Source organism: Propithecus coquereli, unplaced genomic scaffold, assembly GCF_000956105.1.
Source record: "Propithecus coquereli isolate 6110/MARCELLA unplaced genomic scaffold, Pcoq_1.0 Scaffold223, whole genome shotgun sequence".
Taxonomy (NCBI): Eukaryota; Metazoa; Chordata; class Mammalia; order Primates; family Indriidae; genus Propithecus; species Propithecus coquereli.
The window spans coordinates 2,298,110-2,322,728 of NW_012147523.1; the positions used below are offsets into that span (position 1 = coordinate 2,298,110).

General features: G+C 45.4%; 1 protein-coding gene across 4 annotated transcripts in view; it reads right to left on the reverse strand.

Moving 5' to 3' along the window:
- Nucleotides 1-24,411, reverse strand: part of SLC5A11 (solute carrier family 5 (sodium/inositol cotransporter), member 11) — a 46,340-nt gene extending 21,929 nt beyond the window's left edge. The window contains exons 1-6 of one of the 4 annotated variants that reach the window (XM_012644948.1): nt 24,273-24,411; nt 23,878-24,075; nt 14,011-14,169; nt 11,142-11,213; nt 7,506-7,610; nt 5,505-5,564 (exon numbers count right to left, since the gene is read on the reverse strand). In XM_012644948.1, the coding sequence (XP_012500402.1) occupies nt 5,505-5,564; nt 7,506-7,610; nt 11,142-11,213; nt 14,011-14,145 (372 nt within the window). In that variant the 5' untranslated portion in view covers nt 14,146-14,169; nt 23,878-24,075; nt 24,273-24,411. Of the gene's footprint in view, nt 1-5,504; nt 5,565-7,505; nt 7,611-11,141; nt 11,214-14,010; nt 14,170-23,877; nt 24,077-24,272 lie in introns of those variants that run through there. The other 3 variants (XM_012644950.1, XM_012644949.1, XM_012644947.1) reach the window with 3 other exon arrangements.
- Nucleotides 24,412-24,619: the final 208 nt, after the last annotated feature.

Genomic DNA, 24,619 nt, shown 5'->3' on the forward strand with positions numbered 1-24,619 from the left:
AACGTCTTGCCTCAACCTTCTGATTCGCTGCAAGGCAGACACAGCAAACCACAAGTAGCGCAAGTGCCTTGTGCTGAACTGTGACACTTGATCAGGGAATAATACAAGGAGAGAGTCAATCGAACCCTATCGAACGTAGGATGTATTCCTGGTGCTGGCACGAGGGCTAATCAGAGATGGCGTGAGGGCTCCAGCCCATTCAGGTGCATGCAGCAAGGGAGACACTCCTTGAGCGGGCTCGCTATCTAATCTGTGGAGATAACTGCCACCTGGCCTTCGTTAGGAGTCAGAGTCCTGGCATCCTGACAGCCTCGATTACCCATTGACCTTCACTGCAATCTAGAGAGAGAGGCACAGCCTCCACGTGCAGGACGTTTCTAATGAGTTAAGAAAGGAAGGAGGGGTGGAAGTTACCAGAAAGCAAGCAGCAGTGGCATCTGGAAACCAGGCTCTGGGGAGGAATGGGAAGCTAGCTGACAGATGGGAGGCAGAGCCTCGGCTGCAGCCTGTAAAGTAGCTAAAAAGGCAATTTGCCAGCAAGGAAGAGAGAGAGAGAGAGAGAGAGACTCTCATTAGCACACCGCACAAAAGGCCTTCCTGTCTCAAATACGTCCCTGATCCTCAAGTCCAGGCTATCTAGGAAATGACCCAGATCCGTGATGAAGGTAAAAGAGAAGATCTTCTGAGCCAAGCCCACGACACTCCCCAAACTGCTCTCCTGGACCACTCCTGGCTCCCTGCCCTGGTGAGGAAGGACTCACTATCAACATAGGAACCACCCTCTGGCTGCAGCAGGGTGCACATTCAGGAGAAATAAATTTAGCCAACGCCAGCTGCCTTGGAGAGAGGACCCCAGCCCCCCGGCCCCCGCTCACGGCTGCTCCTCGCTCCCTCACACTCCCTGTCTCCCGGTGGAGGGGCGGTGAGGGCGCTTCAGCATCGGTGTGCTCTCCCCGGACCACGTCCACAGGGTCACCCACCCACGCTCAAGGAAGAGCCCTCCCTCTTCCCCTGCAACCCATGCCCTCTGCTGTGGCAACTTCCTTCCCTCCTCAATGGCCCCCAGTGTTCAGTGAGGGTCCCAACTCCTTTGAGCTCTCTCTGTCTTTCTAGACTTTGCCCCTAATCCGGAAGCAGCATCAGTAGCAGTGTGGAGAACACACACACAGACACCACGTACGGTACCTTGGTTTGCTGAGCTCCAACAACAGTCTGGCGTCGCCACTCCAGCAACCCATCTCTCTGACTGAAACCTGAACCCTGTCATCTCCAAGACCTCGTTCACCTCTGAGACCCCAAATTTTCTATCAGTGCAGCTCTCCTACTGGCTGACTCTGATGGCCGCTGCCTTAAGACTCTACCAAGACTTCTAGTCCCTGATTAGTGCCTCTTCTTTCGGTGTTGGCTCATTCTTCATTTCACTTCCTTCTAAATTCAGGTAACACCCTGGTATTGACTCATTCCAACAGATGTTTACTGAGCATTTGCCTATCTGCCATGCAATATTCTAGACACTGGGAGAAAACAGATGGTCACTGCCCTCCTGGATATTTCAGTCTTAATGGGACAGACACACAGTCTAATGCAATGGTTCTCAACTGGGAAGATTTTGCACAACCCAGGGCGATGTCTGGAGACATTTTGGCTGTCACAATTTGAGGGGTGCTACTGGCGGCTGGTGGGTAGAAGAAACCAGGGATGCTGCTCCATACTCTACAAGGCACAGAACGCCACCACCGCCCGACACACACACACAATGAACTATCTGGTCCTAAAGGTCACTGAGGTTGAGGAACCCTGGCTTGTGGGAGGGACACAGTCTAATGGGAGAGACATATTAATCTAATAATCACACAAGCAAACGCAAAATGGCATCTGTGACAAATACAACGAAGGAAATTTGACTTCATCGGAGAGGCCAGAAAGGCCTTCTTAGAGTTGTTGTTGCTTGAACTAAAATCTGAAGGATGAATAGGAGTTAACCAAACCAAGAAAGAAAAGGGAAACTTTCCAGAAAGAAGAGAGAGCATTGCAATGGTCCAGGGAAGGAGAGAGGCCCCGGAGAACGAGGAATTTTTGTTAGAACGAGCCTGGTGTGCGGTGGGCAAACTACTCGGTCAGTGACCTTCAGTGAATGAATACATGAGTGCACTGATGGACGAACACAGTGGATGGAGATAGGGTGGGCCCCAGAGCTTATTTTCCATGTTCATGAGTAAAATTAGTCTTTAATTGTCTGGATGGGTAGTAGTCACATGATCCTATCTTCAAAATATGGTAGGCAAAAATAAATTCTAGGTGGATGATAGATTTAAATGTGAAAAGTTCTAGAAGATAATATTGGAGAACATCTAATACCTTTATTACCTTGGAATAGGAAAAACTTTTTTTTTTTTTTGAGACAGAGTCTCACTCTGTTGCCCGGGCTAGAGTGAGTGCCATGGCGTCAGCCTAGCTCACAGCAACCTCAAACTCCTGAGCTCAAGCAATCCTACTGCCTCAGCCTCCCCAGTAGCTGGGACTACAGGCATGTGCCACCATGCCCGGCTAATTTTTTCTATATAGTTTTAGTTGTCTGATTAATTTCTTTCTATTTTTAGTAGAGACGGGATCTCGCTCTTGCTCAGGCTGGTCTCGAACTCCTGAGCTCAAACAATCTGCCCGCCTCGGCCTCCCAGAGTGCTAGGATTACAGGCGTGAGCCACCGCGCCTGGCCAGAAAAACTTTTTTAAACATGACACAAAAGGCAGTAGCCATTAAGGAAAAGGTGGTAAATGTAAAATTCAGATCTGTTTATCAAAAACACCATAAAGGGGGAGGGGGGGCAAGGGCAACATATGTAACCTAAACATCTGTACCCCCATAATATGCTGAAATAAAAAAAAAAACACTATAAAGAGAGCAAAAATGCAAGCCATACAGGAGGAAAAAAGAAGATATTTGCAACACACGTGAGCCCATTGTTTCTAAAATATATGAAGAACTACAAACCAATAAGAACAAGACATATAACCTAATAGAAAAATGGGCACAAGTCCGAGACAAGTTACTTCCTCTAAGAGGAAATCCAAATGGCCAGAAAACATATAAACAGAATTGCTGATCAAAAGCACAGTGAGGGCTAGGTGTGGTGGCTCAATGCCTATAATCCCAGCACTTTGGATGGCCAAGGCAGGAGGATCACTTGAGGCCAGGAGTTCAAGATCAGCCTGGGCAACATAGCGAGATCCTGTCTCTACAAAAATATTTTAAATCAGTTGTAGTGGCACATGCCTGTAGTCCCAGCTACTTGGGAGGCTAAAGAAGGAGGATCACTTGAGTCCAGGAGTTCAAGGCTGCAGTGAGCCATAATCATGCCACTGTACTCCAGTTCTCCAGCCTGGGCAACAGAGCAAGACCCTGTCTCTTACAAAAAAAAAAGCACAGTGAGATATCACTATCACGTGCACCAGATAGGCAAGAATTTTAAAGTCAGAGAATTGCAAGTGTCATCAAGGATGTGAAACATTACAGCAGAGGGAATTTTCATATACTGCTGGTGGGAACAAAAATTGATAGACCCACTCTGGGAGAAAGTTTGGCAGTATCTCGTAAAGCCAAAGATAAATGTATCCAATGACCTGGCAATTCCACACGTAGGTAGATTTTCTCCATCAATGCTCGTGTTTATATGCATCAGGACACATGTATAAAAATGCTCATAGTGGCACCATCTATCATAGCCACACACTGGGAACGACCTAAATGCCCATGAACAACAGAATGGATAAATACGGCAGCTCAGTCATACTACAGAACACCACATAGCAATGAATATTAACACACCGGCTACATGCAACAAAAGAATACGTTACCCCTGATTCCATTTATATACAACCCCACCCCCAAAAAGTAAAATTCAACTATTTTGTTCAGGGATGCAGAATTAAAACTATAAAGAAAAGCAAGGACGTGAGCACTCGCTATGAAAGTCAAGGAGAAAGGAAGGCATTGTGATCTTCTGAGGCTTGCAGGGGACATTACGTTTTATGTCTTGATGTGGGTGTTCGTTTCACAATAGTTTGTTAAGCTGTGCTTTTGTGTTTTATCACTTTTCTCTGTGTTTATTTTATTTCCCAATAAAAATGTGAATTGGGTAGCTTTTTAAAGTCTCTCAGCGCTCTGGCATTTCTTATTTAGTATGGGCTTCATCTGTCCTTTGAATACTTGCAAAATGTTGCTCAAAGGATGATTAGATCCGGGGAATGTTATTTTTTTTTTATTTAATAACATAGCCTGGAGATCAGAACACTTCTATCGACTTCATCCCTTTTCATGGCATGACATTCCTCAGTGCGGCTGTCCCGTCCCCTACCGATGGGCATTGTGGTCATTACAAACAACTACAGCAGCCCCTGAAATCCTTGTGTCACTTCTCAACCTTCAGCCCCACAAGTTTCTTCCTCATCTCAGCAGATGACATTATCTTCTACTTGCCAGAGAAGATGGAAACCATCAGCTGAGAGCATCTGGCAGCCCCACCTACGAGCTAACCTGCATCCCCACCCTCCCTTACTCCTCCCCATAGCAGGCATTCGGTAAAAACTTATTGATGCTTTGGCCAAGAGGTCTGCTCTCCCAATCCAGTGTCATTACACCCCAAATATTTAGTCTATGCAGGAGCGAGTCTCAGGTGGGCATGAGCAGACCCAGGCCCCCAAAAGCCTCGCTTTTAGACTCGGGGTCTTATTTCCAAAGGGAGTCATGTCTGCCTGCATCACTGCCCTTTACACAGGACTGCACTGCTGATACGAAGTGATTTCTAACATGATTTCTGATCCTTAAACTCTTTCCAGTTTGTATATATGTTTAAATTTCCATAATAAAAAGTTAAAATTGGTTATTTGTTTATCAACAGCACTGTAATATCACATGATCTTGCCATGCAGAACATCTAAAGTGGAATTAAATCTAGAGAGTGTGAGTGACACAAAGCTGTCAATGAGATCGTGAATGATTTTTAAAACTGCTTCTCGAAGAGTCTAAAGCAGCATTATTTTGTAACAAAAATGTTGACATTTCACACCAGTCAGAAATAGCACAATTATTATAGTTTTGTGTGCAAAGGAAGAAATAAAATCACTGAACCATATACAGAGATATTAATAGATAAAATTTTTTTTAGTTAAAAGCAGTAACATGTTATGGAATTAACATTTGTAAGAGATTGTGAGTTTTACATTTGTGTTTTGGTATTACAAATTTTTTTTGAGTTCATGTTTTTTCTGGCCTCTGAATGTCCTCTGTGTACCTTGGACGTTGGTCACTTAGTGGGAACAGCTAAGGATGGACTTCTTAGTGATCTCATCCAGGCATCAACCCTTCCCAGTGCTGGGACCCCATAGTGCCTGCCTGGTGGATGCCCATGGGTGGGGGAATGGGTGGTGGAGTAAAGGAGGGAATGCAGGGTTGACCTTCCCAAAGGGTCTCCCAGTTGCATAGCACCTGACTCCCCACAGACTCACCTGACCAGCGACGTAGATGGGGAGGAAGATCCAGGCCAACATCAGCACAGAGAACAAGCCCTGTCCAAGAAAACACAATCAGGACTCGGCTCCCAGTTCACAATAAGGTGCCAATTTGGATTTCCTTCTGCACCCTGAGGAAACCTGGCCTGAACTCCACCTCTGGTTTATTCTCCTACTTACTGAGTGCCTCACCTTCCCTGGGCTTCATATTTCCGTGTTTAAAATGCAAAGAAAGGAATTAGGCAGGGAAGAGAAGCTTTTTGCAATGCCTCCTTGTTATGTGTCTCCTAAACTTCATGTCATCCCTTCATCCAGTTGTGCTTCCTCCCCTCTTTGGAAGTGGTGAAAACAAGGCTGTGAGGTTAGGCAGGCCTGGGCTCAAAGACTGGCCACACTCATGAGTAGCTGGTGATGTTGGGAGAGTTAACACAGGTCTGTGAGACTCATTTTTCTTGCCTGTAAAATGGGCATACCAATGCCTTCCTATGTTGTTGCAAGGAAAGTAGTGACATGATATTTCTTGAGGACTTAATATACGCCAGGCACTCCTCTGCATCCTTTACAAGCATTAATTCACTTAATCCTCACAATAACTTTACATGGCACGTGCCATTAATACCCCTATTCTATACATGAGGCTCAGAAAGGTTAAGTAACTTGCCCAAAGTCACACAGCTTGTAAGTGTTGCAGCCAGGCTGTGAACCCAGACAGTCTGGTTCTAATCTGTAATTGAACCCCATAATATGATAGTGTATGCAACAGCCTTAAGTCTCTTCCTGGCCTAGAGTGAGCACCTAAAAAACGTTAGTCATTATGAAGATGGATGTCATTATTAATAATTGCAACCCCCTCATTCTTCCCCAGTAAAAATCATATCCTCATTATTCATGGCCCTGCTGACCAGGCATCATGGCTTATGCCTGTAATCCTAATACTTTGGGAGGCCAAGGCAGGAGGATTGCTTGAGGTCAGGAGTTCAAGTTCATATCCCTGCTATGAAGGAGAGTGTGCCCTATTGTTAGAGTAGGAGACTAGGAAACAGGGCTGAGATGGGAAGCTGGGGCTTGCAGAGTGGGTGCAGGTGTTAAAGTAAACAACCCTCCAGCAGAAGGTCCCTAGAGGGACTGATAACCACAAGCAAGAACCAGCTTCACCAGGCTTGTCAGCTATTGCTGCCACCTTACACAAACTTCAGCTAATTACAGTATCATTTACATTGTGGTTTTAAAATTTCTCCACCCTTGAAATCACAGTGACAGTTCCAAGACAACCATATAAAGTATGAAAATGGGAGGAAACCCAATTCTAGAAATTACTACCCAAATTCTTAGTAAAAGCCAAACCCTTAGTCTTGAATATTCCTCCCCTCAATTAGTAAGACTTCAAAAGACCCAAAACCACATCGTCCGGGTGCAGCTGCTCTTTTGGAGCCTGCTCCTCTCTCTCTTGAGAGTGTACTTTCGCTTTCAGTCTTTCAATAAAAAGCTGCTTGCTTGGCTTATGTGGTGCATCCTGAAATTCTTTTCTCCCAACGATCACTAAGAACCTGGGAAAACCTCCACTCAGAGGACACTAACACTATCTCTTGGGTATCTCTGGGGTAGCAAAAATGTCAAAAATCACTGAGCCATATGATTTTTGTGATGGCCAATTGATGTCTAAAATACACAGAAATACCCTCCAGTTCCATGATACCTTCCTTCTTCTGCATCTACAAAGGAGGGATTCTGAGCCCTCTCTTCTCCATGCCCCTATGTATTGTGGTCGTGGCCTTATGGGGCCCCATCAGGAAAACACAGGGAGGTTTGAGACTTACAGACCAAACTGATTTTTGTTGACCAGAGGCACCCTTGAAGCCTCCTGTTTGTTTTGTTTTGTTTTGTTTTTTTCAAAAAGTACTATCCTATTTTTAAAGTGCAGGACATTCACACAATTTTCCCCCAAGATCTACCTATTAGATGGAGGTGAGATATCTACGTTCTGAGTAAAATACTTACATGAAGCTCATAAGCAGCTACAGAAATGCCCGTGGCAGCACCTGACCCTGCCAGGCCAACAAAGTGTCCACTTCCAACATTGCTGGCAAACAAGGATGCACCCACCTGCAGGGAGAGGGACAGGTCAGATTTGGGGATCAAGGTCTGGGGTGCCTGCTCCCCACCCCCTAATTCTTGCCAAGTTCCAAATAGACCAAGAGAGAAGGAGAAGTGAGGAGGCGGGGCCATCCCTAGCCTATCTGGCATTTTTGTTTAAATTAGAAAAGTATTCTCCTTCCCCAAGACTCTTACTGGGTCAGTCCACCTGTCAGAAATTGGTATAATAAATATTCATACCTACAGTGCCTAAAATGCGGATCACGCCCCCTAGAGTTATGCAATGCATAGCTCAAATAACTGTATACAGCATTCCTGGAGGGAAGGAAGACAGGTATTACAGAAAGTGATTCATGATGAGAATCAGGGAGCCTGTTACTCCCCTGCTCTGCCTCTAACTTAGCGAAGTGGACAGCCTTCCTTCAGGTAGGACGCTAAGTGGCCAAGACTGTACACGATGACTGCAATCCCTGGTCTCAGTTGATTGGACTGGACAGGCCTGGCACCTGGCCCAAGCTGGGTGATTTTATTCTCTTTCCTGGGAATTTGGAAGCGGGTACAGTCTCTGCTGGTCCCTTGAACTGGGGATATATGTAAACGAGGGTGTGTGGAGTGGGATGGGGTGGGCAGAGGAGTGGCGCAGAGGTGTGTTTGGCCATGAGCTCATCACTGCCGTTCTGCTGAGAGCCAGGAGAATGGAGACAGGCACAGAGAGGCAGATCAAGTGAGGAGAGAGGGTGGGGAATGAGAGAGAGGAGAAAAAGAAGAGGACGAGGAGGAGGGGAGGGAGAGATGGGGATGAGGAAGAAGGGAGGAGGAAGAGGAGAGAACTGTTAGAGGGCTGTTGTGCCTCCTATTGACTTTCTAGTCTCTGGTTCTCATTGAATTCTGTTCCATTGATCTATATGTCTATCTTTCTGCCTTTATCACACTCTCTTGATTACTGTAGCTTTGTAGTAAGTTTTGAAATTGGGAAGTGTGAGTCCCTCAACTTTGCTCTTCTTTTTCAAAGATTGTTTTGGCTATTCTGGGTCCCTCACATTTATTTGCATGTGAATTTTAAGATCAGTGTGTCAATTTCTGCAAAAAAGAAAAAAAGATCTGAGATTTTGATAGGGATTGCATTGAATCTGTAGGTTGATTTGGAGAGTCTTGCCACTCTAGCAGTATTAAATCTTTGAATCCAAGAACTCAGGATGTCTTTCTAATTAGTTAGTTCTTCTTTATGTTTTTCCAATGTTTTTGGTGTGTAAGTTTTGTACTACTTTGGTCAAATTTATTCCTAAGTATTTTATTTTTTGATGCTATTGTGAGTGGAATTATTCTCTTAATTTCATTTTCAGATTGTTCATTTCTAGTAGATGAAAATATAATTATTTTTATATTGATTTTATATCCTGCTACCTTACTAAACTCATTTATAACTTCTAGCAATATTTTGTGGGTTATTTAGAAGTTTCTGTGTATAAGATTATATCATATGTAAATTGAGATAGTTTTGTTTCTTCCTTTTCAATCTGGATATGTTTTACTTCCTTTTCTTGTTAATTTTCTTGGCTAGAACCTCTAGCAAAATGTTGAACACAAGTGGTGAGAGAGAACGTCCTTGTCTTGTTCTTGATTCTAAGGGGAAAGCTTTCAGTCTTCCACTTTTCACCCCTAAGTATGTCAGCTGTGGTGTTTTCACAGATGCCCTTTGCCAAATTAAAGTTTTTTTCTATTCCTAGTTCACTGAATGTTTTACCATGAAAGAGTTTTAGATCTTTAGGCCTTTTCTGCGTCCATTGAAATGCTATGTGTTTTTACCCTTTATTCTATAGCATGGTGTATTAACATTGATTGACCTTTTTGTGTATTGAACCAAACTTTCATTCTTAGAATAAATCTCACTTGGTCATGGTGTAAATTCATTTTTGTATGTTGTTAGATTTGGTTTGCTGAGAGCTTTTGAGTCTATATTCATAAGAAATATTATTTATCCATAGTTTTTTTTCTGGTGATATCTCTTTGGTTTTGGTATCAGGGTAATACTGGCCTTATTGAATGAGGTAGGGCATGTTTTCATTTTTTCGTTTATTTTTTTTTTTAGAAAAATTTGTAAAATATTGGTGTTAATTCTATAAACATTTGGAAGAATTCACCAGTGAAGCCATCTAGTTCTTGGCTTTTCTTTGTGGGAAGTTTTATGGTTACTGATTCAATGTCTTTACTTTTTACAGGTATAATTTGGGTTTTCTATTTCTACTTTAAAATAGCTTTGGTACCTAGTTTTGGTACTTTGTGTCTTTCTAGGAATTAGTTCATTTCATCTAGCTTATCTATTTTTGGCATACAATCGTTCATAGTATTTCCTCATAATTACTTTTTATTTCTGTAATGATTGGTTGTAATGTCTCCTTTTGCATTCCTAATTTTAATAATTTGCATCTTTTTTTTTTTTTTAGACAGGTTCTCACTTTGATCATAGCTCACTGCAACTTCAAACTCTTGGGCTCAAGTGATCCTCCTGCTTCAGCCTCCAGAGTAGCTGGGACTATGAGTACATGCCAAAACGCCCAGCTAATAATAATTTGCATCTTTTCTTCTTTTTTCTTGGTCAGTCTAGTTGGAAGTTGGTCAATTTTGTTGATCTTTTTAAGAACAAACTTTTGACTTTAGGAGCTCGTAAGTAAAATTAATTATCCCTGATCTCCTACCCAGGACCCATGAAGTAGAGGCCCATGTGTATGTTTATGTGTGTGTGTGTGTGCGCGTGCATGTGTGTGTATTTGGCAATGTCCTTAGATCCACCTGAAAAGAAAATACTCTTTAGGCTGTTGTATTTGTTACCTGTGTCCTCAACATCAATTCCACCTTGTCCCAGTAATTGCCTGCAATTTTCCTTCAGACTCCAGCCCCTCTCACTTCTCATCACATAGGCCTCCATGCTCGGGAGCCTCCCCTGCTCAGGTGCTGAGCATATGAGCCAGGTTGAGCCAATTAGCATATCAAAGCATCCTGACCACAGTGATTGGCCCACGATGGGCATGGAATGTAATCAGAGATGAAATGTTTTCTAGGAATAGTGCCATGGAGGCAGGTGCTCTTTCCATGGAACCTGAGAGGATGAAAGGTCTGGAGCAGTGTCTGCCATCTTGTGGCCATCAAGTTGAGCCTGTTTGTGAATAGAGCCCATTCAGAAAACAGAAGCTGATAGTGATAGTAGGTGGTAGATAGATAGATAGGTGGGGGCGGGGTGGGGGACGGAGAAAGAGAATAAATAGATGGAGAAACCGGGTCCCAGTGATATCACTTGAGCCTCTACATTCAGCCACACCTGAAACCAGCCCAACCCCAGATTTTTCTCTTAGATGAGCTCATGAATTCTCTCTCTCTCTTTTTAAAACAAATCTGAGTTGGAGAGAAGTCTTCTCTAGTTGAAGCTATCACTCCCAGACAACATGGAACCAAAGAGTCCCGAGAGAGCAAAGCTGGACAGAATACCAGCACTTGAATGAAGATTCTTTAAGAAGTGACTTTAATTGAACCAAAACCACTTACTGGCCACCACAACATGTCCCCTCCAGCCAGGAAATAGCCTTTTACTGTGTCTCTTTTGGTCTTCAATGTGGACTGAAACAAAGAAGAGGGGAGGGGGAGGGAAAATGTTAGCAATCAGAGCACCCCAAAATGGCCTAAGCCGGGGGGTGCGAAGTGGGGGTCCAGTAGGCTAGACTCAGATATCAAATATATTTTGTTTTATCCATAGTTTTTAAGAAAATTTGAATTTGAATGTCTTTAGAGGAAACAAACTCTTAACACAGCCTCCTGCTATACACATGATAACCTACTTCGTCCCCCTAGACATTTGAGTTTTAGACTCACGGCTTGTCTGTGAGGTTAGCTATGTGCCAGACACTATGCCAAGCATTTTACAAGCACTCTCTAATTTAATCCTTACTAACCCCTATGAAGTCGATCTCATTAAGCCAATCTGATAGATGAAGAAACTGACGCTCATGTCTTAGTACAGTGGTGCTGCTATAACAAAATAGCAGAGACTGGGCGATTTATAAACAATAGAAATTTATTTCTCACAGTTATGGAGGCTGGGAAGTCCAAGAGCAAGTTACCAGCCAGTTGGTGAGGGACTGTTCCTCATAGAAAGTATTATTTAATATACCTCTTCCACGTCCTCACATGGCGGAACAATGAAATGGCAAAAAGGAGTTATGTAGTTCCCTCATGCTTCTATTATAAGGGCTTGATTCCATTTTCAAGGGCTCTGGCCTCATAACGTAATCACCTCCTAAAAGCCCAACTTCTTAATACTATCACATTGGTGATTAAGTTTCCACATATGAATTTTGGGGGACACATTCAGGCCATAGCAGCTCAGAAGTTAAGTCACTTGCCTAGTGTCACATTCCTAAATAGTGGAGGGGCTAGGAATTCAAACCCAGGACAGCTTGATTTTTGGAGCCCATGTTCTTAGCTGGTTGACAAAACCATCTTTAGAAGGAGTGGGCTTTCTGTTATTGAAAGTGTTTTAATAGAGACATTTTCACCACTAAGTAGCTTGTGTGATCTTGGATAAGTTGTTAACTTCTCTTTTGTTGAGGGAATTCTTACTCTGGATGGAAGATGGCACAAAATGGTACCTTTTCAGACCTGCAAATAATCTAATTATAGAAAACAGCCTCTGGGGCTCCTTCCTGCTAAACCCTGACAGAAGACTGTTTTCTAAGAATAAAAATTTCCTTGTGCTGAAAGGAATATGAAGAGGATCTTCTAAATCCAGGGCTTCCTGGACCAGAGATACATCAGAGTTGCCTGGTTCTCTTGTGAAAACTCAGATCCCCAGGGCCTCTAACCCTCACCCTAACTCGAACTCTACCCCCAACCCTGATCCTAAGTCTGTCTGGCTCAAAGCCCTTATTCTTAACATCTCATCCATCTCTGTCTGTCCTACCAAAGTAGGGGAAGCAGAGAAAAGTCAGATCCATGGTCTTTGGGATGTCGAGCCCTTTTCTTCCCTTCTTGGCCCAGAGAAGAGAAAGCTAGGGGGTGAGAGTAATGATCTATAAATAATCAGACCAAAGTGGGTACACCTCAGTGGGTACAGTACCCCTCGTACCAAGTGACCCGAAAATCACACAGCAACACCTCTGTACCATCTTATCTCAAAGTTACTAATATCCTTGATATATAAAGAGCTCCTAGAAATTGATAAGAAAAAGAGCAAGAATCTAATAAAAATAGGCAAGAGATATGAAACCACAGTTCACATAAAGGAAATATAAGTGGTCTTTAAACATATGTAAGGGTACCCAGCCTCATTCAGGATAAGCTAAATGTGTATTAACAATACATTGAGATATTATTTTTACCTTTCAGTTTGACAAAAATGAAAACGTTTCACAATACACTGTTGGAGAGGATGTGATAAAACAGATTTTCTCATACATTACTGATGTGTACACCTCAGGAGGGAAATTTGACACAAACTGGCATAATTATCTGATAATTCTACTACAGGGAATTTATCCGCTGTTACATCTACAGTCCAAAGTAATGAGCGTACAAGGTTTGTTTATTACGGCATACTTTGTTTTGGTAAGAGATGGGAAACAATTCAAATGACCCTCAATAGAATACTGGTTAAATAAATTACAGTGCAATCATCTAATAAGATACTGTGTGACTTTTAAGAAGATAAGGAATATTCTATGTACTGATATGAAAAGATATCTGAAAGATACTCATAAGTGAAAATCAACAAGTTAAAAATAGTATTATAATAAGGTACCTTCTGTTTAAGAAAGAGGAAAATAGACATATTAATATTTGCTTGGATTTGCATAAAAAAACTGGGAGAATACACTAATGTACTAACAAGCTAATAATAGTGGTTACCTGTGAAGGGAAGGGTAATAGTTGGACTTTTCAGTGTATGTCATAAGTTGTTTTTATCTTTGAAACATGTGACTGTATCACCTTCAAAAAATTTTCTTTAAATAAATAACAAAAAAGAGCATGAGCTCTAAAATAAGGGACATAGGGCCTATAACCCCAGCTCCCCAACTTACTAACAGAATAAGGACCTTTAATTCTTTGAGCCTTAATTTCCTTATCTGTAAAATGAGTATAGTAATAGTATCTTCCTCACAGGGGCCTGTGCAAATGACATGCGATAACATAAGTGAAAATGCTTAACACAGTGTCTGACACATAGTCAATGCCCAGTGCACTTTTTAAATTGTAAAGTTCTGATTACTCTGTGACCTTGAGCTATTAACAATATCTTCCTCTTTCAGTCAGTATCATATCTCCAAAAGGATGGGGTTAACCTGGGTCTCTGGCCAGACATTTCCTTCTCTCCCCATCCCCTGACACACACACACCCCGCCCCCACCCCGGCCTGGCTTACCCATAGTCCCACAGCCAGGACAAAGATGAAGTACAGAACCAGCACTGCAATGTCACCTGGCTCCAGGCTCTTCTGGGGAAACGCCTCCAGGGGATCCGACTGGGGAGGCCGAGGGCTGCTGGGACTGCTCTCCATGGTCCTGAACGAGCCCTCTCGATCCTGGGGAAGTGAAAATGCGTGTGAGATGCCAGCTTCACTCCTCTCCCCCTTTCTGTAGCTTCTTCCCTGGGGCACCTGAGAAAGAGGACCCATGTGGAGAGATGTGTGGTGGAGACAGATCCATCCATCCACTCACTCGTTCAACAAACAATGAAGTCACATCAAATCCATAGTTGATTCTTACCAATTCAACCATTTGCTTGGCAAAATATAAAGAATAATAAACAATTTAAATAGACAGATGGTTTCGGAATCCTCTTCCACTAGTAAGCACATGTTTCCGAGTGAGAGGAAAGTGGGACACCTGAACCCCATTTCCAAGGCACCTCACAGCCTGGTGAGGGTGAAGCCAACAATTTTGTCTGAGGCTTAGCCAGATACTACAATCCTGTTTCAATACTTGATATGCCTATAAAACTGTATGTATTTAATAAACACCTATATAGCATCTGCTATATGCCAGGCATCATTCTGAGGGTTTACAAAGCTGCAAAATGGGTACCATTGTTATCATCCCTATTTTACAGATGGTGACATTGAGGCACAGAGAAGTTAGGTAACTTGCCCAAGGTAATACAGCTCAAGTGGTGAAGCTGGGATTTGAACGTAAATAATCTTGCTCAAGAATCCATGCTTTGAACTACTATCCTCAATATTCTGCACTTCCCTGGGTAATTTAAGGGATTCCTGTGGTAGGCAGAGTAATGGCCCTTCAAAGATGTTTATATCTAATCCCCAGACCCTATGAATAGGCTGTTACATGGCAAAGGACAATTAAGTTTGCAGATAGAATTAAGGTTGCTAGTCAGCTGACCTTAAAACAGGGAGATGCCTGGATCAACTGGGCAGCCTAATGTCACACATTAGGGAATGTTAAACACAAGGGAAGACAGAATCAGAAGAGATAAACAGAGAGAGGACAGCATGAGAAGGATTTGGCTCAATTGTTGCTGGCTTTGAAGATGAGGTAATGGGGCCATGAGCCCAGGAATGGGGGCAGCTTCTAGAAGCTGGAAAAGGCAAATTAACAGATTCTCCCATAGGGCATCCAGAGGGAATTTAGCCCTGCTGACACCTTGATTTTAGTCCAGTAAGACCCATTTCGAACTTTTGACTTCTAGAATTGTAAGATGATAAAATTATGTCATCTTAGCCACTAAGTTGTGGTAACTTGTTACAGTCAGAAACTAACGAAATTCCCAAGGGCGATTTTTGACCGTAAGTGATTAGGGCACTCACTTATTCCTGTGTCAGCCTCTAGGGGTTCAGGAATGAAAAGATTCAATCCCTGCCCTCTGTGAGGCACAGCCCAGGGGTGGGACAAATGCGCCAGTGGTCAATAACACCATGATGCGATGTTTCACAGAGGGGAGGTGCATAGAGACAGATCTGTTTGGAATTCCAGCTCGGGAGCCATAGAGCTGGATCTGCCATTTGCCAACACTGAGAATGTGGACAAGTTCCTTCATCTCTACGAAATGGGACAACGAAAGCTCAGGCTTCATGGATTGCTGTGAGCTAGTACATATGAAGAGTTGAGCATGGTGCCTTGCACAAAGACGGTGCTCAGTACATTGTAGCCACTATTGCTACTACTGTCACCATTACTACTATTTTCTACAAGGTGTAGTGAGGGAAGGACCACCTAATTTTATATGGAAGAATCCAGAAAGTAGCATACAAGCCAGGTTTTGAAGAATGAGTACAGATCCTATGTGGATAAACAGGGGGATGGGAAGGACTTCAGGCAAATGCAGACACTGAGGTATGAAGGAACATGTCATGGTTAAGGGACCACCAGACTCTTGCATGAGCATTAAGTGAGGTTGGGGGCAGGGGACAGGAGCTGAGGCTAGTCAGATAGGAAGGAGACAGATTCTACCAGCCCTTTGATGTCATTTGAAGGATTTTAGAAGGTCGGTAGTCCTCAACCTGTCAGATATCCTCCCCTGTTTTTATAACACATATTTTGTAACACCCCTTTTACTGAACACTAAAGTGAAATTCATAATTAATGTTACCTACCCTCACACATAATTTTTTAAAAAATGTATAGTGTTCTAACTATAGTATAAAAGTGAAATAAAAGGAAATCAACTTATGATAAAACAATGAATGCTTCAACACGTAAATGCTTTTATATGATTCCACTAGAAGACCCAAGGGGTAATCTTATGCTTTCACCTGTTATACGGAATAAGTTTTCCATTTAAGAGAAATAAGAAAATCCGAGCCATTCCATTCCACAAGCACAGGATAATTAAAGAGTGAATCTACAGGGAAACACCAGAATAGAAACTAGTATACACACCAAATCTTTAAATTTGCAAAACTGCTTTGTGATTTTAAACATTATGAAGAAACCCAAGCAAGTGCCATGATAAACCATGTTTTTAATTTAAGAGAGAGTCCTCTAAAAAATGTCTGAGATAATGCTGTGAGCATAAAAAGCAGGTACATTCTTAAAGTAATAAAACCCTAACACTTTGTGTTTTATGTAAACTGGAGGTAGGTTCTAGACTTGGGTAGTGATAAATGTGTTTTGTGCCCAAATAAATGTCTGGTAGAACGTCTGAAAGTCTTTATTGTATGGGGTAGTTCAGTACATTTCAGGATGTCTAGTATCTCTGGCCTCCACCCACTGAATGCCAGTAGCACTCCAAATTATTGTGACAACCAAAAATGCTCTCATAAATTTTAAAACATCTCTTGAAATGCAGCAACACTTCCATCACACACCTCTGCTCTAGGTTAAAGGATGCCACTGAAGAATTTTTAATAAGAAAGTGGTATGGGTCGCGTGCGGTGGCTCATGCCTGTAATCCTAGCACTCTGGGAGGCTGAGGCAGGAGGATCGCTTGATGTCAGGAGTTCGAGACCAGTCTGAGCAAGAGCAAGATCCTGTCTCTACTAAAAAATAGAAATAAATTATCTGGACAACTAAAAATATACAGAAAAAATTAGCCGGGCATAGTGGCGCATGCCTGTAGTCCCAGCTACCCGGGAGGCTGAGGCAAAAGGATCGCTTGAGCCCAGGAGTTTGAGGTTGCTGTGAGCTAGGCTGACGCCATGGCACTCTCGCCTGGGCAACAGAGCAAGACTCTCTTTCCAAAAAAAAAAAAAAGAAAGAAAGAGGTATGATCAGATGAGGGAGGCTTGGCTAGAAGTAAGAAGATGGGAAGGAAGGTTATTCTGGAGGTAATGAGTCAGACTTAAGATGATATATAAGGAGGGCTAAGAGGATGTCTTAATTCATTCCTGCTGCTAAAACAAAATATCTCAGACTGGGTAATTTGTGAACAATATAAATTTATTGCCTACAGTTCTAGGGGCTGGGAAGTCCAAGATCATGGTGCCAGAAGATTTGGTGTTTGGTCAGGGACCCTTCCTCATAGATGACACCTTCTTGCTGTGTCCTTACATAGTAGAAGGGGCAAGCAGGTGCCTTCAAACCTCTTTTATAAGGGCAATAATCCCATACATGGGGCAGAACCCCCATGATCTAATCACCTCCCAAAAGCCCTACCTCTGAATACTATTACATTGGGGATTTAGATTTCAACATTAGAATTGGGGGTGGGGTGGAGAGAAAATACATTCAGACCATAGTGGAGGGAGTAGATTTGAGAAATAATTTGGAGTTAGAATCGATAGGACTTGGTGATTAGTTGACAGGGTAAGTGAGGAAGAGGGAGAATTGGGGAATAATTTCCTGCTTCTGATCAGAGCTGCCCAAAGACAGAATGGCTTTGTGGTCTGGGCAGGATGTTCCTTGTCCTTGGAGTAGGGTTTCTCATCTTCAATGCTATTGACATTTTGGACAGGGGGGCCATTCTGTGCATGGTAGGGTGTCTAGCAGCACCCCTACTAGTTACCCACTAGATGCCTGGAGTACCCTCCTCCCAGTTACGACAGCCAAAAACCACCTCCCTTGAGAACCACTGCCTTAGAGGCATAAAAGAGGAGACTGGATGTTCACTTGGAGAAGATGTCGCAGGGTGCCTCAGTGATCTGTAAGTTCCCTTTTCATGCCAAGTATAGCTTCGAATTTCTCCGTCTAGGGCTGGACCTTGCTCTTGTGTCTGTTGAGAGGATGCTCACAGCTTCTTAGACCTGGGACATGATGGCCCTCTCCAAGGAAGAGAAGATCCACGAAATCTGTGATCCACTGAACCACACCTCCATGAGAGGAAAGATGGAAGGAAGAGACAAAGAAAGAAGGAAGAAGGGATGACAGACAGCCTCACCGGTCCCGGGCAACCCCAAGTTCTATGATCTCTTATCTACTCTAAAGCAAGAGTGAGTAGCAGGAGCCAAAATTCCAACCCAGGTCACCTCTTACATCTTTGAGCCTCGGTCAGGTCTTGGTTTTATGATCACTGTCATCTGTAGGATGGGATGATAAGGCTATTAGCTGCTCAGGACAAATCTAGCTGAACTGGAGACCTCAGGTCTCCGCGTGTGAAAGTGGGAAGGAGCCCTGGAGTGGAGACCCCTTTGAGTTCCAACCAGGAAAGGCAGACTTTGGAGGCTGGGGGAGGAGGTGGCCAGGAGCCATGACCGGCTGGCTCAAGGGTGAGCCCCCATTAGGCAGGAAATGTTCTCATTGCACTTTACAGGTGAGAAAGCCGTGGCTGGGAGAGGCTTAGCGTCGTGTGCAAAGCCACACGGCTGATGAGTGACAAAGCCAGGACTCGCATCCAGCATGTCTGGTTTCAGAGCCTGCGTTTGCAAACAGTCCAACCTGCTGCTTCCAAAACAGGGGACACTGGGGAAGACGAGGACCAGGCGCACCGGAGGCAGGTGAAGGTGGAGATTGACAAGGAATTGGGGGCGGGGCGGAGGCGGAGGGAGGAGGGGCGGCGGCCGCCTGGGGAGCCCTCCCCGCCCCCAGCCCGCCCCTTCCAGCCCGCTGCCTGCCAGGCACCGCGAGCGGTGGGAGCAGCTCGAGCAGATAAACAAGTTATTCATCACCGCCGTGGGGCCCGCCCGGAGGCTGGCACCGATTCCAAGCTCTTCCTGAGTCTCAGGGTGGTGGGGCCCTGCAGACCCCGGGCGCTGCCGCCTGGGCCACAGGCTCCCAGGCTGAGCCCTCGATGCGCCCCTTCTGCGACAAATCCATGCTTCAGGTGTAACAGCGGTCTTCCTAACGTGTGGGGACCACGCTTTCGATTTAAGTGCCGGGCGTGGAGCTCACTTAACACGGGTCCTCTTATTTCATCCTGTGAGGCAATCACTATTACACCTCCACTTCACAGGTGGCAAAAGGAGGCAAGAAGAGCTGAAAGCCAGCCCAGCTCAGGCCCCAGCTGTGCCACTCACATCTAGGGCACAGTCAGTGCTAGAGGTGGGATTCGAACGCAGGGCCTGAGCCCGAGCTCATGGTGTTATCCCATATTGGCTGATCTGCCCTCCTTTCCTCCTGCCCTTCTCTTCTTCGTTTTCTCCTTCCCTCCCTGTGTCTCTGTTTCTTTTCCAAAGACATTTATTAGGCACCAACTGTGTACCAGGCCCTGTGCTAGGTCCTGGGGACTCAGTGGAACAAACATTTACTAGGCACCAGCTGTGTGCCAAGTTCTGTGCTCAGTACAAAGACTAAAGGCATGAGAAAGGCAGACCTGGCCCCATCCTCACAGGTTTTCATCCCAGCCCCTTGCAGCACTGGGCGCACCCAGGACCACTCGGTGACATGACCCCAAGCACGCTTTGCCCCTTGCACCGTGAATCTTTGTGCCCAGCCTGCTTAGGAGGGACGAGCTGGGGGTGGGCTCCTGCTTCACCTCTTGTGAGAGACCCTCCCTGTGTGCAAAGGGAGGGTTCACAGCAGCCTGTGTTATAACAAAGCCTTTGTTGGCAAGTAGAACAGCTACCCTTGAGGTTGCTCATTGGCCAAAGCACAAAAGGAAGCTCAGTTAAGCAGGGACTTCTCTCACCCCTTCCTTTTGGCCGCTGACATAATTTGCTATGGTAGATGGGAAAATTTTCCACGCCCCAGCAGATGTGAAAATTTTCCACACCGCCGTGCAAGGAAAAGATCAGGAAACAGGTTCTCAGGACACAGGCCACAAGTAAGGGGGGGCTTGATCGTATTTGCTGCATTCATGCCTTGGGCTGGCTGCTAGGTGTGCACCCATTGCCGAGGGGAACATTATTCTTTATAAGTTTTGTGCATCTAAGACGTTTCACAATGAAAGCAAAAAGGGAGAAATAAACAGAACAAGATTTACAGCATAAAGCTATCTCTGTATATTAGAAACACTCAAAGACACAAAATAGTATTAAGTATTTTGCCAGGATGCAGGCGTATTTGCCAACAAATATCAAACATGTTAGAAGGGGTGGAGGGAATGGGAGGAGAGAATGAGAGAGAGAGAGGAGAGAGAGAGAGAAACAAGGGAAGTTCCCTGCACTGACCAAAGATGACAATGACCATCTAATTACAGCTATTAGCTATGAGCAGCAGACGCTCCAGGAAATCACTGTGTCATGATAAAGTCTTTAGCACTGCCCCACCCAGGCTCAGATCCCAGCTCTGCCTCCTATAGCTTCATGATCTTGGCAAATCACCTCCCTGAGGTTCAGTTTCCCTTCTACAAAATGGGCATGATACTCAGATGTATGTCATGGGTTTGTTAAAAGCAATAAGCAAGTTCATCCTATACGTAACGTGATTATATACAGAATACTTGTTCTGTCCCCATCCTTCTTTTAAAACCATTTTTTCAAAAAAGAGCATGAACTTTGTGATCAGGCAGACCTTGGCCACTTACGTGCAGGAATCGCAGTTTGAACACGCAGTACCCCTAAGAGGTCAGGTCTCTGATTAACCCCATTGAGAAGGTGAGGAAAAACAAGGCTGAGGCCAGGTCCAAGGCCACACCCCTGGTAAATGACTGAACCAGGGCTCCTGCTCAGGTTTAATCTCAAGCTTCTAACCACTTGGAGACATGTGGACCTTGGTGGGGAAAATTCCAGATGTGATAATAAAGACCAGCATGGGCTATACCTCCCAGGCCGGCAGCCAGTTAGCTAGTTAGATAGAACGAACAATGTTTGATAGCAAACCTTTTGCTACCACGCCTTTGTGGCCACCTGCAGTGGAGGTCACTGCCCATCCAACTGCCACGAGCTAGAACTTCTGCTTAGAACTGCAGAAGGAAGGAGCTGAACAACCATCTCTGGCCTCCCCGACCAGCTGATGCCACGGGGTTCATTAGAAACAGGTCTCTAGAAAAAAGCCAAGGGACAGATTATAGGACTTCGGGCTGAAGCAGAGGCCGGGATCATCCCTAGTCAGTTAGGAAGAGCTCCGGCGATTTGGAAAGAAATTCTAGGCGTGACGGGGCAGGGCATCTCTCCCTGTGTGGTCCACTGCAGGGGAACAGATATGCCCAGAGAGTGCAGGGGACCCGGGTGACATTCTCCTCCACCTACCTCGCCCCTTCAGGGAGACCTTGTCTCAGATTGCTAGAGAGAACACAAGTCACCAAGAGCACCACTGAGTCCAGACTTCTCCATCCAGATGCCAAAGTGGCATCTCTCGTGTGCCCAGTAGACACCTCAGAGTTAACACTGCAAGTTAGAGACCAAGCGCTTCAGCAGCACGCACGCTCCTTCCAGTCTTCTCCATCTCACTAAATGGCAACTTTCTCCACCCTGCTGCTCATGCCAAGAACCCGAGACTCATCCTTAAGTCATTCATTCATTCATTCATTCATTCGTCATTCATTCAGCAAGTGGTCTGTGAACATCTCTACGTGCCAGGCACCGCGTCTAAGCACCACGGATGTCTGGCGTGCAAACGTACCAGCAAAGAATGTATAGCATCTCTTTCTCAACTCCCCAAATCTATTCACCCTCATTCTGTTCTCTTCTACTTCAAAAATAACTTGAATCTGCCCATTTTCCCTCACCTTTACTTCTATTCCCCTCGTCTCAGCCACCGTCACTGCTGTCTAGGTTAGAGCAAGACCTCCGTCTTGCTGCCCCGAGGCCATGCTTGCTTCCTTTTGATGCATCCCTCCCAGAAGCCAGAGAGATCTTGGAGCAGGAATCAGATCAGATCATTTTCCTGTGCAGGAGATCTCAGCACCCCCTGAGATGCTCTGTCTGCCCCTCAGACCCACGGCACACTGGCCTTCTTGTTATTCCTTGGACACTATTTCTGGCCCCAGCCTCTCTGCCATTCAGTTCCCTCTGCCTGGGATGCTCTGCCCGAGGCTTAACAAACTCCTATTCGTCCTTCGGGGGGCAGCCTATGGTACACTCCCCCAGCAGCCCTCTCTTGGCCTCCATCTAACTTGGGTCCTTGAGAGCTAAATATTAGAAACAATTGATCTCATGGAGACAGAGAGTAGAATGATGGTTACCAGAGGCTGGGAAGGGTAGCAGGGAGGGGGGCAGGAATAAAGTGAGGATGGTTAATGGTGCAAAAACATAGTTAGCTAGTTAGATAGAATGAACAATATTTGCTAGCACAACAAAGTGACTATAATCAACAATAAGTTAGGGTTTACTGTAAAATAACTAGAAGAGTGGAATTGGAATGCTCCTAACACAAAGAAATGATAAAAGCCTGAGGTGCTGGACACCCCAATCACCCTCATTTGATGAATTCACATTGCATGCCTGTATCAAACATCACATGTACCCTGCAAAGATACACAACTATTATGTACCCATCATAATTTCTTAAAAACTGGGTCCAGGAGTTATTTGCTCTCATAGCAAACATGACTTGTCACCTGAGTTTAATCAAGCACGACATTTGATTCGCATGGTTTCCTCATTGCCACGTGTCTCCACTGCGCTGTAAGCCCCACAAAGGCAGAGACCCTGTCCGTCTCACTCACACTGCACCCCCCCAAGCGGGAACTCAATACACGTTGGTAGAATAAGCAAATGTGGGGTTTTTAGAGTCTTGAACACTGTGACCTCCTGAAAAGGGGCAGCATTTTTCAAAGTGAGATCCACAGGCTGTCCCTGGGGGAGACCCCACTATCAACCATTCCTGGAACCATTCAGCAGACACCATTTGAAAACCACTGATACTGTGGATGAGCTCATGGCCACAGAGGCTGAATCTCAGCTCTGTCACTCACTGCGTGTGTGGCCTTGGGCAAGTTGCTCACTGGCTCTGTCTGTGAATTAGAGGTGGCTGCCCCCACCTGACAGGGTTACTGTGTCCCTGACATGAGGTCCGGATGTAAAGCTTTCTGCAAGTGCCCAACAAGTACCAGTGAAAACTTGCATTTGCCTTGTAGGTAATAGCAGTTGTAGTTGCTGCAATACAGCCCTCTAGCTTTTTGTTGTTTATGTAGATATATTTACCTTCCTTATCTCTTCGGGTCCTTACACTCACCTGTGGGCTGGGCCAGGCTGAGGTCTGTATTTCCATTTGACAGAGAAGGAACCCGAGGCTCCCTGAGACAAAACGATTGGCTCAGTGCCCTTGAACTTGGTTAAGTGGAAGAGCTGGACCTGTGCCCAGTGCTGCTGGCTGCCGGCTTCATGCTGCCGTCCCTCCCCCCAAAACATACTCCGTCTGCCTGAGACGTGACAACCTTCCCTGCAGAGAGGGACTCAAAGCCCCTCACCTGGCCAGTGGTCCCCAGGTGGAGTCCTTCTGCCAGCCCTGGCTCCCTGTCCCCAGACCGGCTTCCCAGTTTGGAGAGGGGATATCTGTTGCGGCAAAGGGGAGTGTCTTACCTTATTCTAGACACAGGGCTCACCTGCCCCGGGGGCTGCTGGTGGCTTCTGAGGCAGGAGGAGGCAGAGATGGCCGTGAGAAGGGGACTCCTCTCCCTCTGCAGCCACGCGCTTCAGAGGACAGCGGTGACTCTCCGTCCTATATGCCCACTGCTGAGAGGGCCTCCGAGCAGGTCAAACTCCAAACTCCAGCCTCTGCTGCAGCAGGGAGGAAAGGAAGCGTGAATGATCTCCCCAGGGGCAGAGGAGAGGCCCAGCCCCGGCCCCTTGAACCCTGAGCAGGCCCCTGAGGGGAAGGTGTCGTGCCCTGCGCTCTGACCTCACCTGGGGGGAGCCCATGGAGGGGAGGGGTGGGGGAGACGCTTGAGCCCAGGGCACCATCCTGCTTCACTCACCCACTCTTACCCGGTCCCGCCTCCACGCTGGGGACAGGCGGGCTTGGGACGAGCTGGAGGCAGGGGGAGGAGAGATGTTGGCGAGGGATGCGGGATAAAGGCGAAGTGCCAGGAGGAACTTGCAGTCACAGCCCTCACCACGGAGACGGCGGTGGCAGTAACAGTGACCACTGCTTGGCAACCCCCGCTCCACGCACTCTGCGGACCAGGGCAGGGCAACGCTGAGGCATCTGGAGCCCTGAAAAACTCTCAGGAGTGGCCACACCATGGCCAGGGCATGGGCCCAGGACACCAGGAAAGCCAGGGGACACAGTGCAGGCTTTCACTAGATGCTCAGAGCATCCAAA